We start from the raw sequence: 14,726 nt of genomic DNA on the forward strand, positions 1-14,726 counted from the left end.
TCACAGGATGGCGTTGCGATGCGGGTGCCGACGACAGCCACCGCGAGCATATCAGAGGAGAAAGGCGAAAAGTCTATGAGATTGCTATGATCGTTCTAGAAGCCGAAGCCTGGTAGGGCAGGGCAGGGAGCCCTCCCTTCATCCCATCCCGTCTGCTCGGTCGTCCTGAGGTGTATCTGCAGCACGCACGCAGGCAACTCCCAGCCAGCAGTGCCAGGCGGCGATTCAAACGGTGCGCAACCGATTACTCGCAGGCCTGCTTCACTGGAGGACTCGTGGACCAATGAGGCTCACGAGGCAAAATTGTGTTGCCTTGGGAGAAGATCAGAAGCAGAGTGGGCAACGAGTGCCTCCGACACCATAAGCAGAAGTTCGGAGCAATCTGATGCACTGCACGACCAGCGAATCTCCACATGCTTCTTGCAGGCTGCGTTACCTTGAGACATTAGAGTTTCCATTCCGCTTTAATGCACGCTACCTGTCCCACCAAACGCCTGATCCTTCCCTACAAACGTCTATACTGGGGAGGGAACTGTAGACTGGTCCGCAATCTGTACATCTAACCAAAGATCTTTAAGAATCCCCACATCCCCATGCCACTGAGTACCGGTATCGTCAAGTTGTCATCCCATCCGAATAAATCAACCAACTCGCTCGCAGACGCCGCAAACCCAGTCCAGAGTGACATGATTCCCAGAGCCAATCCTCCACTGATGCTTCCCTGAGCCTTAGTAATTCCGATCAAGTCTCGAAGAGGGGCGGGCAACGATAAAGTCCCTGTGAACATGAATGGAAAATTGATATCATCCGCATACGGACTTGTTCGCGGTGCAAGCCAACCCCAAAAGAAGACTGCTGTGAGGACTCCCACTACAAATGCCCCGAGTGACCCTGCCAACGACTTTCCTTTTCTGATACGTGGTGTATAGCGTCCATAAGCTCGTCCAAACGTGCTAGCAGCTGTATCGCACCAGCTGAGAAGTAGCACTCCCATTATAGCGACGTCCTTTGGGAAAAACGATAAGACGATCCACACACCGAGTAGATACCAGATGACCCCATTCCACCCAGCATACTCGGTTTCCCGCATAAGCGCCCCAAGCACACGAACATACAATCGGTTGAAAGATGCATATCTGTGTCGTGCAAAGTCCACAGCAGTAATTGGGGCCAAGGCTGACATCAAGTACGGAGCGATGGTAGTAGTCTGAGCGCCGGAGACGTATAGCCAGGTAGTGAAAAATCCAATAGACACATGTAAGAGCTTCCTGGGTACCTCGTGTTTGTGCACAAAGACTCTGAAATGTCTGTGAATTGGGATGAGGCCCAGGGGACTGGGGCTTCGACTGATGTCCCTCCAACTCCAACCTGAACCACTTGCGCTGTCAGGCGAGAGATGGCCATTTGTAGCCTTCCCATTCTGCACCGGTTTCGAGGGTAAAATCGAGTCCGTCTTGGTTGGCGCTTTGGTGACAGCGGTGAGACCAGACATTCTCCGTACTCTCATGGGACTTCGACTTTTGGATCTCGCCCTCCTAAGCTCTGCATTGACCTCGTCGTCCTCGTCGATCTCCTCATTGATCGGAACCTGAGAAGCTGCCGCTTGTTTCTTCCTCGCAGATCTAGTCATAGGGCCAAAGTAGCCATCCGCGGAATCTCGCGACTCTGAGGGTGTTGGTGAAGGGCTGATGACTCTCGGAGTCGCCGGAATCGAATTCGAAGAAGGTGACATCTTGAACGGAGGCAGAAGAGGTCTCCGGACAACGCCAGTAAATAAGCCCGCAATATCAGGAACTTGAAGAAGCCAGAATTTCGTAGAGTGGAGATGTTTATCTTTCCTAGAAGCGCGAATCGTGAAAGGAAATGAGTTAAAGAAGGCTATCGAGTCCAGTGAAGAGAAAGGCGCGGACAGCGCTGCATGATTAGAGGAAGATATGGTGACCTGCTTTGCGCCGTGATGTGGCACGCAGGACTGATATGGAGAAGGGTGGTGAGTGACGAGAGAAGGTCTCAGTCAATTTTCCCTGAATCGTTATCTGACCCGTTAACAGGTTACCTAAGCACACGACAGGTGTCAAAATCACATGTGAACAGGTCAGCTGCGTGAAATTTGGCACAGATGATAATGAAGAGGACAGAAATTATATTGCATCAAAATTCAGCAGTATGTGGCATCTGCTTTATTTTTGTGTACCAAAATAAGGCTATGACGCTTCGCAACTGATTGTTTATTGACGTGGTGTGGCAAGGAAATGCGACTCAAGAACAAGCTAGCCCTTATCGATAAGAAAGAGATAAATAAATTTTTGAGACGATTCAATGTCCGCGACGACCTAACTACATCCACATACAACATGGCTCCAGATACTGCCCCAAAGAAGGATCCCCGAGCTTGGGATGCCTTGACTCCTCCTCTGGCAGAATGGATTCTCGATGCAATTACCGCCATGGGCTTTGGCAAAATGACTCCTGTTCAAGCCTCAACGATACCCCTCTTCGCAGGGAATAAAGACGTCGTGGTAGAGGTAAAACAACTGGCATACGTTCAATGAGGCTCCGGCTGATATGCTCTAGGCTGTAACTGGGAGTGGGAAGACTCTTGCTTTCCTCATTCCTGTAATTGAAAAGCTACTGCGACTTGAGGAGCCCGTCAAGAAACATCACGTCGGAGCAATTATTGTGTCCCCAACCCGAGAACTTGCGACACAGATACACTCTGTCCTACTTTCCATACTAGCCTTTCACGAACCTTCTTCGCAAGCATTGAATCCATCAGAAGAAGGCAATGCCAAAAGATCCACGTCGACTCTTACCGTCCTTCCCCAGCTCCTGCTTGGAGGCACTACTACACCGGCACAAGACCTCAGCAGGTTTCTGAAAAATAGCCCGAATCTTCTAATCTCTACTCCTGGGCGACTGTTAGAACTTCTTACCTCTCCGCACGTCCACTGCCCTCAATCTTCATTCGAAGTCCTTGTCTTAGACGAGGCAGATAGGTTATTGGATCTCGGATTCAAGGATGACCTACAGAAAATACTTGCTCGTCTACCAAAACAGAGAAGGACGGGACTTTTCAGTGCAAGTGTTAGCGAGGCAGTTGGAGAGATTGTTCGAGTCGGTCTTAGAAACCCAGTCAAGATTGCTGTGAAGGTCAGAGGGGCTTCTGGAGATGACAACAGGACGCCAGCCAGCCTACAGATGTCGTACTTGCTGACTCCTCCAACTCACAAATTCCCCGCTCTGATATCACTACTATCGAAGTTGGATCCTACACCTCAAAAGAGTATAGTGTATCTCTCGACATGCGCTGCAGTCGACTACTTTCAACATATACTCTCCGCCCTATTGCCAGACCAGTTTTCCTTGATACCACTTCATGGAAAACATCCACCAAATGTGCGCCAGAAGAATTTCGCAAGATATATCAGCGCCGTCAGCCCCACCATCCTACTCACTACAGATGTTGCAGCAAGAGGGCTTGATATACCGCAAGTCGACTTAGTCGTGCAGATAGATCCACCATGTGATCCCAAAGTATTCATCCACCGATGTGGGCGTGCAGGGCGAGCAGGGAGGAAAGGACTAAGTGTCATCTTCCTCCAACCAGGTCGAGAGGAAGACTACATCCCATTCCTCGAGATCAGAAAAACTCCAATTGCCCTTCTCAAAAAACCAACAATTTTCGTAACGGATGAAGATGTAAACAAGACGATTTCCAAGATGCGAAAAGAAGTCTTGGCTGATCGAGCACTTTACGACAAAGGTCAGCGAGCTTTCGTCAGCTGGGTTAGAGCATATTCGAAGCACCAAGCTAGCAGTATTTTCCGAGTCGCAGATCTTGTTTGGACTGAACTCGGCAACTCCTGGGGCTTGATACGGCTACCAAAGATGCCAGAGCTTAAAAAATGGGAAGGGGATAAGAGTCTGGGTGTCAAGGTAGACATGTCAGAATATGCCTACAAAGACAAAGCTCGTGAAAAGGCGAGAAGGGTGGCAGTGGAAGAGGAGAAGACGAAAGCCCCTTATGTGCCAAGTGAAGAGCAGATCAAGAAGCGGAAGGAGAGAGAGGCTTGGAGTCACAAGCATGAGCAACAAGATGAGAAAGAGGCTAGGAGAGAAAAGAAGAGGAGGAAGAAGGAAGCAGAGAGGTTGGCTGTGATGACAGAAGAGGAGAAGGTTAAGGAGAGAGAGTTGCAGGACCTCATTGAGCAAGTCAAGCGAAAGAAGCTGGAGGAAGAAGATGAGTTTCAGGGCTTTGACGATTGATTGGGCATCATCTGAGGAAACTTTGATTGTATAGGTATAGCAATTAATTGATACCCAAAATAACCGTTCCCTCTGTCACACCCGTGGTGCTTGCTAATTATGTTACTATCTCTGTCGAGTGCGTACATCACCTCATGTACATCCTATTCGTGCGACAGCCCAGGTCTATCCTTCAAACCCAGCCACGTCCCCACCGACTCCATGCCTTTCTCGACCTCTAATACCCTCCACGGATTCTCATTAAAAGTCGGATCATAATACCCCTCAAACCACCTCGGATTTTTCTCTCCGTGACTCTGTCTGGAACTCGCTACGCTCGCCGTATCACTAAACGCCCCTCTCCCCTGCCTCCCACGTCCGCCTCTCTGGCTACCCACACCAAAGCCTTGGTCCATAAACGTCGGTTTGGCGGGCAGGTCTAGTGGAGGAGGTGGAAGATGACTTTGTGTGATAGGATTTTCTTCTGGAGGTGGACCTTCCTCTATACTAGCCAGTAAAGCATCGATTCGTGCTTGCATCTCGACAGCTTCTGGATCTAGAGGCGGTACTGCCTCGATTGGAGCAGGTTCGCTGGTAACGATATAAGCTGGTCCATCATTCTCCTCCTCGTTTTGAGCTTTCTCCATAACCCCGTCTTCGTCCTCGTCCAAACCAATCTCGTCCTCATTTCCTCCATTGTGAGAAGCTCTCCTTATAGGCAAACGCTCCTTGTCTGTAGTGCCTCCTTCTCGCCGCTCTGATCTCATAGCACCGTTTCCAGAAACCTCTACATGATTCCTCTCTGCCGGAAGGTCGATTCTTGTCGTCGCAAAACTTTCCCCGTCCTCCTCATCATCAACATCCAACCCAATCTCATCCTCATTCCTTCTCTCAACTCCAAACTGCCTCACTTTCCCCAACGGCATCGTATTCCCACCACTCCCCTTCCCCTTCTTGCCCCCGCGATCGATGCTTTCTAGTTCTTGGCCGGACACAAATGCGTCGGTCGCAGGATTGAATTTGCGTTTCTTTGCGGGCGGTTTGTGGGATCCGAAGGTGGAGAATCCCATTGCTGCCGCCATGGCAGAAGCGTCTTCGTGGAGTTCGTCGAAATCCATGTTGGGCTGGGTTGGAATAGATAATTTTAGTGGTGGGAGAGTGGAAAGGGAGTGGGAGAAGACGAGGCTGAATCTCTGCCTTGAGAGGTGAGGCTAGGCTGAATTTGGATTAGTGGAGATTGTCTAACGTACCTCCTCGTCTCTTCTTTCCATGTCTGCTTCACGCCTTTGGAGGGGACTATTGGATATTGATTAAAACTGTCTGCATTTCTGCTTTGTCTCTTGTCAACGCCACCTACTATCTAGTCCCCATCCAATTTTGAAAAGCAAAGGTCCCTCGTACTATAGGTACTTATAGCACCTTGCACTCTTCGATTCCACGATTAACCAATCCGCCTCTCTAGATCATGACTTTACTCCAAGACCTCTCTCTCACTCCCCAAGATGTCCGAGACAGCAGCGCCAAAGAGACAAGCATGCCCCGGATCCTGCCACTGCGGATTCACGCAGTACATCGTCTTCCTCATCCTTCCACACCCATTCTCGTCATCTCATCCGCCACCACCACACACCGGACAGGAGGTCTACCGCTGTAACTGCCGCACGTGTTACAAGATGAACTTCTTTCACGTGCATCCGGCGCATCCTCGCGATGATTTCATGCTCCTGTCACCACTGGATCCGGATCGTGATTTGAGTACCTACTTCTGCTGCGAGAAGAAGCGGAAATTCTACTTCTGTCCCAAATGTGGAGTGCGGTGCTTTACGTTTAGTGGCGTGGGCGAGACCACCGTCGTGGATGTGCCAGGCGAGGAAGGGAAGAGGGAAGTTTGGCAAGCGAAGTGGGATGGAGGGATGGAGACGAGACCGTATGTTTCGGTTAATGGGACTACGATTGATGCGAGAGAGGATTTCGATCTACGTGTCCTCACGGAGGAGAAGAGAGTGCAGTATTTTGATGATCGGAGTGAGCTTGGGGAGAAGAAGGAGGAAAGATGGGATAGACCGCATTATGGTGGGAGTTATTGACCGGTTGAGAAGGGTAGGAGGGTCATTGAAGCCAATGTGCAGAACCCCAGAGCCTAGAGTGTCCATTGGTATCTGAAATTTGACCCAAATGGTCTGCAACGTACCATACGCAAAAAATTTGCTGTATCTGTATGAATGACGAACGCTCATATCGCCCTTGCACTCTGTCTCTTCAAGAGCTTCCCTATAATCCTCTATGGAAGGGAATCAAAAGGTAACGATCAAACTTGCAAGACTGCTCTCTACTGGAAGATAACGATGCCACTGCCACTGGGTACTGATGGCTCTAGTACTGGGCCGAATCAAGAACTTGAAAAGGGACATCATAGCTTCGAGCTAAACTCCTCGAATTCGCTTAGGCTCGTCACTGGTATTGCAGCCGCCGACAGGTGCAGACTTGCCTTCCATGCTTTAACATCTTCAACCTTGACGGGAATCTTCGCGCTGGACACTGAAGGCTCATGTCGATTGGCTGCAACAACGTCTTGCTCTGTACGCAACGCTACGTTAGGGTTCTCTTCAACGGCGGCACTGTCTTCTGCTGCTGCAGAAGCTCCAGTAGATGCCTGTGCAATGAGATGTACGGACACTTTCGCGCGAGTTGAAGAAGAGGGATGGATGTACAGGTTGAAAAATTCGAGTATGTCGTTCTTCGTAAGTGGTTCAATGTTTTCGACGTCGCGATAGACTATTGAGATTTAGTCAATCGGCTTAGTCAATATACAGGGACGAAAAGTAAGAGTGCAGGTTACGTATATGGGAAGGATTTGCAAAGTAGCAAACGTACCTTGCTCAAAGTCAAACACCTCACTCGTAATATGAGTCCAGAAGCGCGACGTCTCTTGACTCAAGTTCTTCACTTTCTCCAAGCGTTTGTTGATCAATCCAATCTTATGCTCCTCGAACGTTTCGTCGGTCATCGCACACAAATCCTGCTCAAGCTTCACCAAAAATGCATCACAACGCTCTTCGAGGTACTTGCAATCCCTCTCGCTCTGCAGGAGGATGCGCCATGTGCCGACCGTCACATAGACGCTTGCATCCGAGCTGACGATGTATCCGAGCTGCTCTATTGTCCGCAGCGTGTTGAAGCACGGCTCGTTGGCAATGTGGCCAAAAAGTAGCAGCTTGGCTCGTTGTGAACGATCCGAGACAGAGCCGGCTGAGATGATATACTCGAGACAATGATTAACGTTGTCCGGGTCCTTCAGTACCCATTCGTATAAGTAGTTTGCTCCGCTTGGTAGCGCAATGGCGCGGCGTGACGGCCACTGGCTCTCTGGTAATCGACGTGGGCTGAGTGCTGACTCCACAAGTTTTGTAATGGTTAGCGCGTCTTCTTTATACAAGTTGCCATGGACGAGGATCTCAATGTGCATCTGTCGCAGCAGTTCGGGAAAGTACGAGCGCATGTCCTCCGCTGTTACTGCTGGAAGCTCCTCGAGCATTTGAAAGGGAGCCCAAGATCTTTCACTGATCAACATGCGCGAGAAGGCATTGACTTGTCGGTACGGATCCCTGTATTCAAAGTTCTTATACGCTTTCCTCACTCTCTCCTTGACCACGTCGAATCGTTCCTGCTTGATTTCCAAATCTCGTACTCCCAGTAATACTTTTTCCAAAAGCACCGACATCTTGTCGTTGAAACCGTCGATTTCTATATTCAATCCCTGTGCGCTTTCGGATAGACTATAGGTCAAACCAGCTATATCCGCGTCGTAAGCGTATTCATTGAGGCTTTCTTCGACCAAATCAACGTATAAACGGGTCATGACGGCATTCATAGGAGTGAGAGAGGCCACGGGGGACCGAAGCAAGAGTCTGATATTGGCTTTAGGCACCCAGAATTGATCGTCCTTTTTGAACCACACACGAACATTGTCGTCAGAGCGGATCAATGTAGGGTGCCGAGCTGGTTCTGTGACATCCTTCCGTTCAACCTCTAATCGTTCCGGAACAAATTCATTCACAGCTGGTAAGTGAAGTTCAGAGGGCCTCTCTGTGACCGGAGCCTGAGCGGCTGCCCAGAGATCTTGCATGAAATCTTCGGGAATCTTTTCGAGCTTGTATTCGGTCTCGTACCATTTTTCATTTGCATCCCAATCTCCTGGAAACTGCTGATCAACAACAAAGAATCGACAATTATCAGGACGTAGATAGGACAAGCCGCGCTCGATGTTTTCCGGATCAAACTTGCGAATGAGGGAAGGGCTCAGTAAATGCTCGCGTGGTATACAAGCTTGCTGCATGAGCTGGGCCAGACGGCTCACAAATCGGAATGGAGGGGTTTTCTGCCTGAACTTGAACTCCACCTCAGCCAAGCGGCTCATTTCGTCCGAAATCCAGGCAAGTGGCGGGTTCTCTTTCAGCATAGCAATATACTGGAATATGATTTTGAGGACCTCCCGGTATTGCTGAATGCCCTTTTCGGTGAGTCGGGTTTCAATACAGAAAATTGCTGTGCCGGGACACTGAGGAGAAGCCTCTGCGAACAAAGACTCCACGAGACCCAGCTCCCTCAGATAAGCAAGAGCACTGCCAGGGCCCTCATGGCCAATGAGATGTCCCAGATATCGACTGGGATGGGAGGCACAGAGTGCTTCTTCATCGGGGTACGTGAAATCAATATTTAACAGTCTTTGCTCCATCACCGGCTTCACAAAGGTTTGAGTCATGAGCTCCGGCTCACCTAGGGCTGGTGGACCGTCCCATCTGAAACGGGGGAGGTTCTTGTTCAGTACGTCAGAGAAGAGCTCCTGAACCCAGCTCTCTAATTCCTGAAGTGACTCTCTACCCAGAACGACGAGCTTCATACGGTTGGCCGAATAATAAGCCTCATAAAAGTCGATGAAGCGCTTCCGGATATCGACGCTCCGTGACACCGGTTCCTCAAACAAACACCGATAATTGCCGGCAGCGAATTTGTGGATGGGATGTTTCTCACTCGCAGTGCTGCGGCTCACTTGTAGGAGCCGCCACGCGTCGCTCTGAAGATTCTTCCTATACTCTGATTCCACAGCACGGAGTTCGCGATCTAGGGTATCGGCGAGAAAGAGTGGCTGGATGAAGAATTGCGCGAAACGATCGAGAGCGCCATAGAGAGGAGCCTTGTCTTTGGCGATTGGAACATTGGGTTGCTTTACATTTGCGGATGAGCCCGTACTATTAGATGTCGAACTCGCAGACAGTTCGAAATAGTAATTGGTCGATGTCGAGGCCGTGTAGGCGTTGGAGTAACCACCATACTTAGTTAAGTACGTGTTATATTCGTTCTCTCCTGGATACTGGGCGAAGCAATGTCAGTATATGTTTCGTCAATACGCTATTGGGTTTCCAATATGTCTGTATATCAGTCACTCACCTTCTTCGTACCCATGAAACAGAAATGTTCTACTGCGTGCGCGGTCCCCGGCAGATCATCCGGATCGCTGAAGCTACCAACGTTGACATCCATCGCAGCAGCTGCTTTATCAGTGTCTGGATCCTGGATCAAAAGAATCTCCAATTGATTGGGCAATTGGATCACCCGGTACGATCGATCGTCCATCAGCGGCTTCTCCATTGTGTCCGAGATGAACTCAACAGAGCCGGGAGGAAGTGCTTCCCCCATGGTTCGCCCTGTGTTTGTAGCGTATGTTCTCTGTGATACCTCTCTTGTGACTAGGTGCAATAGAAAACTAAGTGCGTTATAACTGGAAGCTAAAATTGCGGCAGTATACTTTATACTTTATGCTAAGACAGGGACGGACAAAAGATAATGAGAGCGATGATGACCTTGAAGGTTCTACTGAACCTCAAAGTTTGAGCGGCTCCGTCGACGACCAGGTCTGAAGCTCACGGAGAGACGAGAAAACAACTGAGGTTGGTATAGGGAAGGATTCAATGTTGCATGCAAAAGCAGGAAGCTGCACATTTGAAAAATGAAATCTGGCGATGACGCTCCATATGCGAGTAAGCGCAGTTTGAGCATTCTCATTTCAGCCCACGAACCGCTGACGAGTCGACGAAGGAGTCACCCCCTCCATCCCTTAGAGGTGCTGACTTTAGGACCAGACTGGCGCAGGGAAATCTTACAGTACGGGGGTACTCGTGCGGCAGGAAGTCTGTCTCTGTGTTAGCCGTTCAATAGAACATGAAAAATCCCTGACGAATAATGGCCCCTGGGAAATGTAAATACGCTAGCATGGGGACAGACTTCCTGACCGCACGAGTGCATGTCTGTTCTTGCCAATTCTGGTCTAAACCCGATCAAGAGCGTGTGGGCCACATCAAAAATAGGGTTGCAGTAAAAGCTTCCGGTGGCTGACGCTTGTAAAGCATAGGTAAGAATCCTCGGCTGAGAATCCCCGCAGTAATCATCGGCTTGCCGCACCCCTCCACTGGACCCCACCCGGTTGTGTTACCTACCTAGTAGGTATCATAGCCCGCGGCGTTACCCGGACCTAGTGCCTATACAGTAGAAAGAGGTTTATAAAGAACCTAGAAAAGGGGACGCCAGGGCAGGGCAGGTCACTCGCTACGTACCTGGCCATGTACAGCTAGAGCATGTGATATAAGCCCAACAAGTGCTGAGCAGAATCAGATCTCTTCACCTGTGACACATTTAAAAGCTCGCTTTGGTTCGCAATGTGCTTCTTCCTGCTTCTTCTCTCAGCAATTGCATAAACACTGTTTGCATACGCCACCCACTGAACACCAATGTCTTCCATCGACAACGCTCTCATCCACCCAGTCCCCCTTCTGTCTTCGATCGAGCCGCAGACATTGTCAGGCAAAGAGAGCGTGGCTGGGTCGGGAAGCGAGAATGAAAAGTTCGCCCAACAGCCATTGGAAAGTTCCATCGGAGACAGCAATCCAGATGTCGTCCCCGTGGATTCAGATGTCGTTCTCGTAGACTACGAGGAGAACGACCCGGAAAACCCTTTGAATTGGTCGCCAACGCGAAAATGGCTGATGGTCTTCGCTATCTCGTGGATGGGTTTCGTTAGGTGAGCGTCCTTTTTTTCTTTCTCGCCAGTCTCTATATATCTGCCGTCGTCGACTGACCGAATTACTTAGTGTCTTTGCAACAATGACGATCACGCCCACAGCGCCACAGATCTTACAAGAGTTCCATTCGCACAATACGCTCGACCAGACCTTGCTCGTCACGATCTGGGAGCTCGGGGAAGCCATTGGCCCTTTTTTCATTGCGCCGCTCTCTGAGAGATTCGGCCGGCTTCCCGTCTTCCACACTGGAAATTTCCTCGCGCTCTGTTGCTTGGTCGCTTGCGCCCTGAGCAGGAACATTCCCATGGTGATTGCGTTCCGATTCTTAACGGGCTGCTTCCTGTCGATTCTCACCCTCGGGCCCGCCATCGTCGGGGACTTGTTCGAAATGGAACAAACCGGCGTGACCATGTCATTGGTCATGGGAACTCCGATGTTAGCAGATTTCATCTCGCCCGTCGCAGGAGCGTATATCGCACAGGACTTGGGTTGGCGATGGTCGATTTGGCTGGCGGCCATCGTGCTCGGATTCTTCAGCTTGTTCTTATTTCTCGTGCTCCGGGAGACGTACGCAGTCGTCATTCTGAGGCGGAAGGCGGCGCGGTTACAAAAGAAGAGCGTGGACGGCAAGAAGTATCGTTCCAAACATCAAGCTCGTGTCGATGCATCCACCATACTCGAAAGCGTTCTGAGGCCGATGCAGATCCTTCTCCACTCTCCCATCCTCATGCTGACGACGAGCTACATGGCCTTAAAATACGGCTTACTCTCGTTGATCCTGGCCACCCTCACGGAAACCATGGAGTCAACGTACCCCACCGTCTTTTCTCGCGGCTCTGTCGGCTTGACGTTTTTGAGTCTCGCCATCGGCAACACCATCTCTTTGATCTTCTACAGTCTCACTTCAGACCGCTACGTGATCCACCAGCGGAAAAAGAAGGGCGACGCATTCAAGCCGGAGGCTCGGCTGGTGCATCTGCTTGCTGCCGCAATCATTCTTCCTATAGGCTTCCTCATCTACGGATGGGCATTGAGGTATCATGTTCAATATATCGTGCCGCTCATCGGAACGGCTGTTGCGGCATTCAGCACGACACTCTCCACCGTCCCGGTCGAAACGTACGTGGTGGACGTTTACAAGATCCATGGGGCATCTGGTATAGCTGCTGGTGTGATCTTCCGAGCGACTGCTGGAGCTTTCCTGCCGTTGATCGGCCCTCCTTTATATTCAAGCATTGGGTTGGGCTGGGGTAACACTGTTCTGGCATTCATCGCAGCCACTTTCATTCCCCCGGTGGCCTTGCTGATGAGATACGGAGACTGGTTTCGCAGTAAAGAACGAGTTTTAAAGTCTGGACGATAGATTGATTGTCATCCACAGCAAACGTTAACGTACTTGATCAGTAAGCGATATATACCAGTATGCGATAGAGAACATTTGTGTTATGAGCCGTAAGACTTTCGGGTTGAGGCTTGCCAAGCTCGCTTGCACAGAAAAATGTTAGCAAAGTGTGTTCACGAGACTAGGAGTCTTCTGATAGAGGTCCTAGGGGGATCTCATTCCTCTCTGATGATTTCTACCAGTGTTGTACGGGCTCGTTTTGGTAAGAAGCGGTCCAGGCATTTTGTTTGGAACGATGTCACCGTGATCTAAGGTATTCAGACGTTGGATCCGGGGTCCAAACGATGAGTTCAAAAGAGAACGAAGATTCTGTATAGTACTGGCACTTCTGCCGTAGATAGGAGCTTCGTGCTCAACTCCTTAAAATAATTAAATCATCAAGTCTTGGCAATTTCAATAGCGGTCCGCTTAAGCGAGGAATACGAACGTGAGAAGGGATACTCGTTCTTAGATTATAAAGTGAGGAACAGGATCAAATAGATCGAAGAAACAGGGGTTTATTAGCGGCTTAAGGTCTCCAAAGCATCTATACCACATGACGGCAGTCCTGTCTGTCACTGATCAAGTACGTTACTCATTCTACATCACTATATATTGTGTGATTAGGATACATCAGAGTCTCTCGATTCAGTCAAAATAAACAAAAACTCTCGCCTCAATACTCTCCCTTAACTGCGTATTATCCCTATTCCTCGGATCTCGAAACGCGGTATGGGGAACTCCTACATTGCACCAGCTGTGTCAATCGACAAATTCCTATCAAACACGACAAAGATAAATATAGAGTCCATAATACGTACCTGCTCGATTCGGCAATTCAGAATCAGCCTGTATAAAAGCGACCACCTCATCGACCTGCAAGCCGTGCCAGTAGTACCACTCGTGCTTCTCGTCGAAATATACGCGCGAATTCTCGTTGGCGAAATTATTGGTCACGACATCCATGGCCGTGGTCTGCGATACGTAGTCCACGGTGCGGCGGTCGCAGAGCGTGAGCGGGAAGTCGTATACGGGTCCTTTTATTGGTTTCCATATGCTGGTGAGATGGAGATCAGCTAGATCCTGGACACAGCGGTTTTCTGGGATATTGGGATAGAATTTATTTACTTCATAACGACGAATCTGGAGTAATCCTTCGGGTGGATGTTGAATTGCTTGATGGCGCATTTGGCAGCCGAGGAGGCCGTCATATCTATCTCAAATCGATCAGCGGATGAAGTTCAAAGGGTTATATAAACGATGAAGAGCACGTACCAATGTGCACATAATCACTCGGTTGGTTGGTCTTGAGATGGTGCCGTTCTATAGTCTCAGACATCCAACGAGGGTGACGTTTGCGCGTCTAGCTCCAGTCAGTCAATCAGCCTCTTGACTTCAGCCCTCCATCTTCTTCGGGTCTTTAATCCGCTTACAGCGTGCTCAAGGACTTCAACTCGCGCAGCATCTGGGAACAGAGACCGAGCAATCGACTTGTATTTCGGGTATAGGATTTTTTCCACTTTCTCCTTATACCAATACTCCTCGGGAGTCAAAGGACAATCAAGATGGAATTGAGCAAAGCCCCACTGGAAGAACATCTCTTTCGCTGGAATGTCCAGACTCCGAGCATTGCGGATCTGGACGAGACGGTCGTCGGCGGTGGTGTTTGTGGGTGCAAGGTCGTAGTCATAGTCGAGGTACAGATAATACGGTTTCACCAGCTGGTGTTGGTCGTCTCTGGCAAGATACTGGATCTGCCCTATAACCGTATCATCAGTGTCAATAGTGGCCATTGTTGCTGTGTTGCTCTTTCTAGGCTCTGGTATTCCTTCAATGATAACGGTCTTGCTCAGATACTATTTAGGAATCGAGATGTAATTCCAGCGATACAAGCAGTTTTGATTCCCTACAGTTTGCTGCAAAAGTCGATTACTGCTTTTCAAAACGGAGGACGCCGTCGGCTTACGGCCTTGATACTGGAAGTCGAACGGCGGGGGAAACGGCAACTCCCTCTGAGTTTGACG

At 49.7% G+C, this 14,726-nt stretch overlaps 7 protein-coding genes across 7 annotated transcripts; 3 read left to right on the top strand and 4 right to left on the bottom strand.

The window, feature by feature from the left end:
- Nucleotides 1-559: 559 nt before the first annotated feature.
- Nucleotides 560-2,114, bottom strand: LY89DRAFT_783476 (cytidylyltransferase; the record flags this gene model as incomplete). The annotated part of the gene is made up of 1 exon (XM_018222688.1): nt 560-2,114. The coding sequence occupies exon 1, from the start codon at nt 1,730-1,732 to the stop codon at nt 560-562; it is 1,173 nt and encodes a 390-aa protein (XP_018069663.1). The 5' UTR covers nt 1,733-2,114.
- A 240-nt stretch (nt 2,115-2,354) lies between these two features.
- LY89DRAFT_648550 (ATP-dependent rRNA helicase spb4) lies at nt 2,355-4,266 on the top strand (the record flags this gene model as incomplete). The annotated part of the gene is made up of 2 exons (XM_018212020.1): nt 2,355-2,525; nt 2,575-4,266. 2 exons carry the CDS (start codon nt 2,355-2,357, stop codon nt 4,264-4,266), a joined length of 1,863 nt encoding a protein of 620 aa, XP_018069664.1.
- Nucleotides 4,267-4,319: 53 nt separating this feature from the next.
- LY89DRAFT_686080 (uncharacterized protein) lies at nt 4,320-5,399 on the bottom strand. Its single transcript, XM_018215204.1, has one exon. The coding sequence runs from the start codon at nt 5,361-5,363 to the stop codon at nt 4,410-4,412; it is 954 nt and encodes a 317-aa protein (XP_018069665.1). The 5' UTR covers nt 5,364-5,399; the 3' UTR covers nt 4,320-4,409.
- A 152-nt stretch (nt 5,400-5,551) lies between these two features.
- Nucleotides 5,552-6,551, top strand: LY89DRAFT_686082 (DUF636 domain-containing protein). Its single transcript, XM_018215205.1, has one exon. The coding sequence runs from the start codon at nt 5,748-5,750 to the stop codon at nt 6,330-6,332; it is 585 nt and encodes a 194-aa protein (XP_018069666.1). The 5' UTR covers nt 5,552-5,747; the 3' UTR covers nt 6,333-6,551.
- Nucleotides 6,552-6,655: 104 nt separating this feature from the next.
- On the bottom strand, nt 6,656-9,894 carry LY89DRAFT_588283 (putative metalloprotease; the record flags this gene model as incomplete). The annotated part of the gene is made up of 3 exons (XM_018209472.1): nt 6,656-7,020; nt 7,120-9,616; nt 9,694-9,894. 3 exons carry the CDS (start codon nt 9,892-9,894, stop codon nt 6,656-6,658), a joined length of 3,063 nt encoding a protein of 1,020 aa, XP_018069667.1.
- Nucleotides 9,895-10,860: 966 nt separating this feature from the next.
- LY89DRAFT_686083 (MFS general substrate transporter) lies at nt 10,861-13,105 on the top strand. The gene is made up of 2 exons (XM_018215206.1): nt 10,861-11,320; nt 11,391-13,105. Exons 1-2 carry the CDS (start codon nt 11,031-11,033, stop codon nt 12,682-12,684), a joined length of 1,584 nt encoding a protein of 527 aa, XP_018069668.1. The 5' UTR covers nt 10,861-11,030; the 3' UTR covers nt 12,685-13,105.
- A 377-nt stretch (nt 13,106-13,482) lies between these two features.
- LY89DRAFT_735436 (uncharacterized protein) lies at nt 13,483-14,495 on the bottom strand (the record flags this gene model as incomplete). The annotated part of the gene is made up of 4 exons (XM_018220012.1): nt 13,483-13,759; nt 13,831-13,915; nt 13,978-14,065; nt 14,136-14,495. 4 exons carry the CDS (start codon nt 14,493-14,495, stop codon nt 13,483-13,485), a joined length of 810 nt encoding a protein of 269 aa, XP_018069669.1.
- Nucleotides 14,496-14,726: the final 231 nt, after the last annotated feature.

Source organism: Mollisia scopiformis (genome assembly GCF_001500285.1).
Source record: "Mollisia scopiformis unplaced genomic scaffold LY89scaffold_15, whole genome shotgun sequence".
NCBI classification, from domain to species: Eukaryota; Fungi; Ascomycota; class Leotiomycetes; order Helotiales; family Mollisiaceae; genus Mollisia; species Mollisia scopiformis.

Excerpts from the sequence above, each read along its gene's own strand:
- LY89DRAFT_686080 (XM_018215204.1), bottom strand. The coding sequence starts at position 5,363 with ATGGATTTCGACGAACTCCACGAAGACGCTTCTGCCATGGCGGCAGCA.
- LY89DRAFT_686082 (XM_018215205.1), top strand. The coding sequence starts at position 5,748 with ATGTCCGAGACAGCAGCGCCAAAGAGACAAGCATGCCCCGGATCCTGC.
- LY89DRAFT_686083 (XM_018215206.1), top strand. The coding sequence starts at position 11,031 with ATGTCTTCCATCGACAACGCTCTCATCCACCCAGTCCCCCTTCTGTCT. Across the intron at positions 11,321-11,390 it reads TCGTGGATGGGTTTCGTTAG|TGTCTTTGCAACAATGACGA; the intron begins GTGAGCGTCCTT and ends CGAATTACTTAG.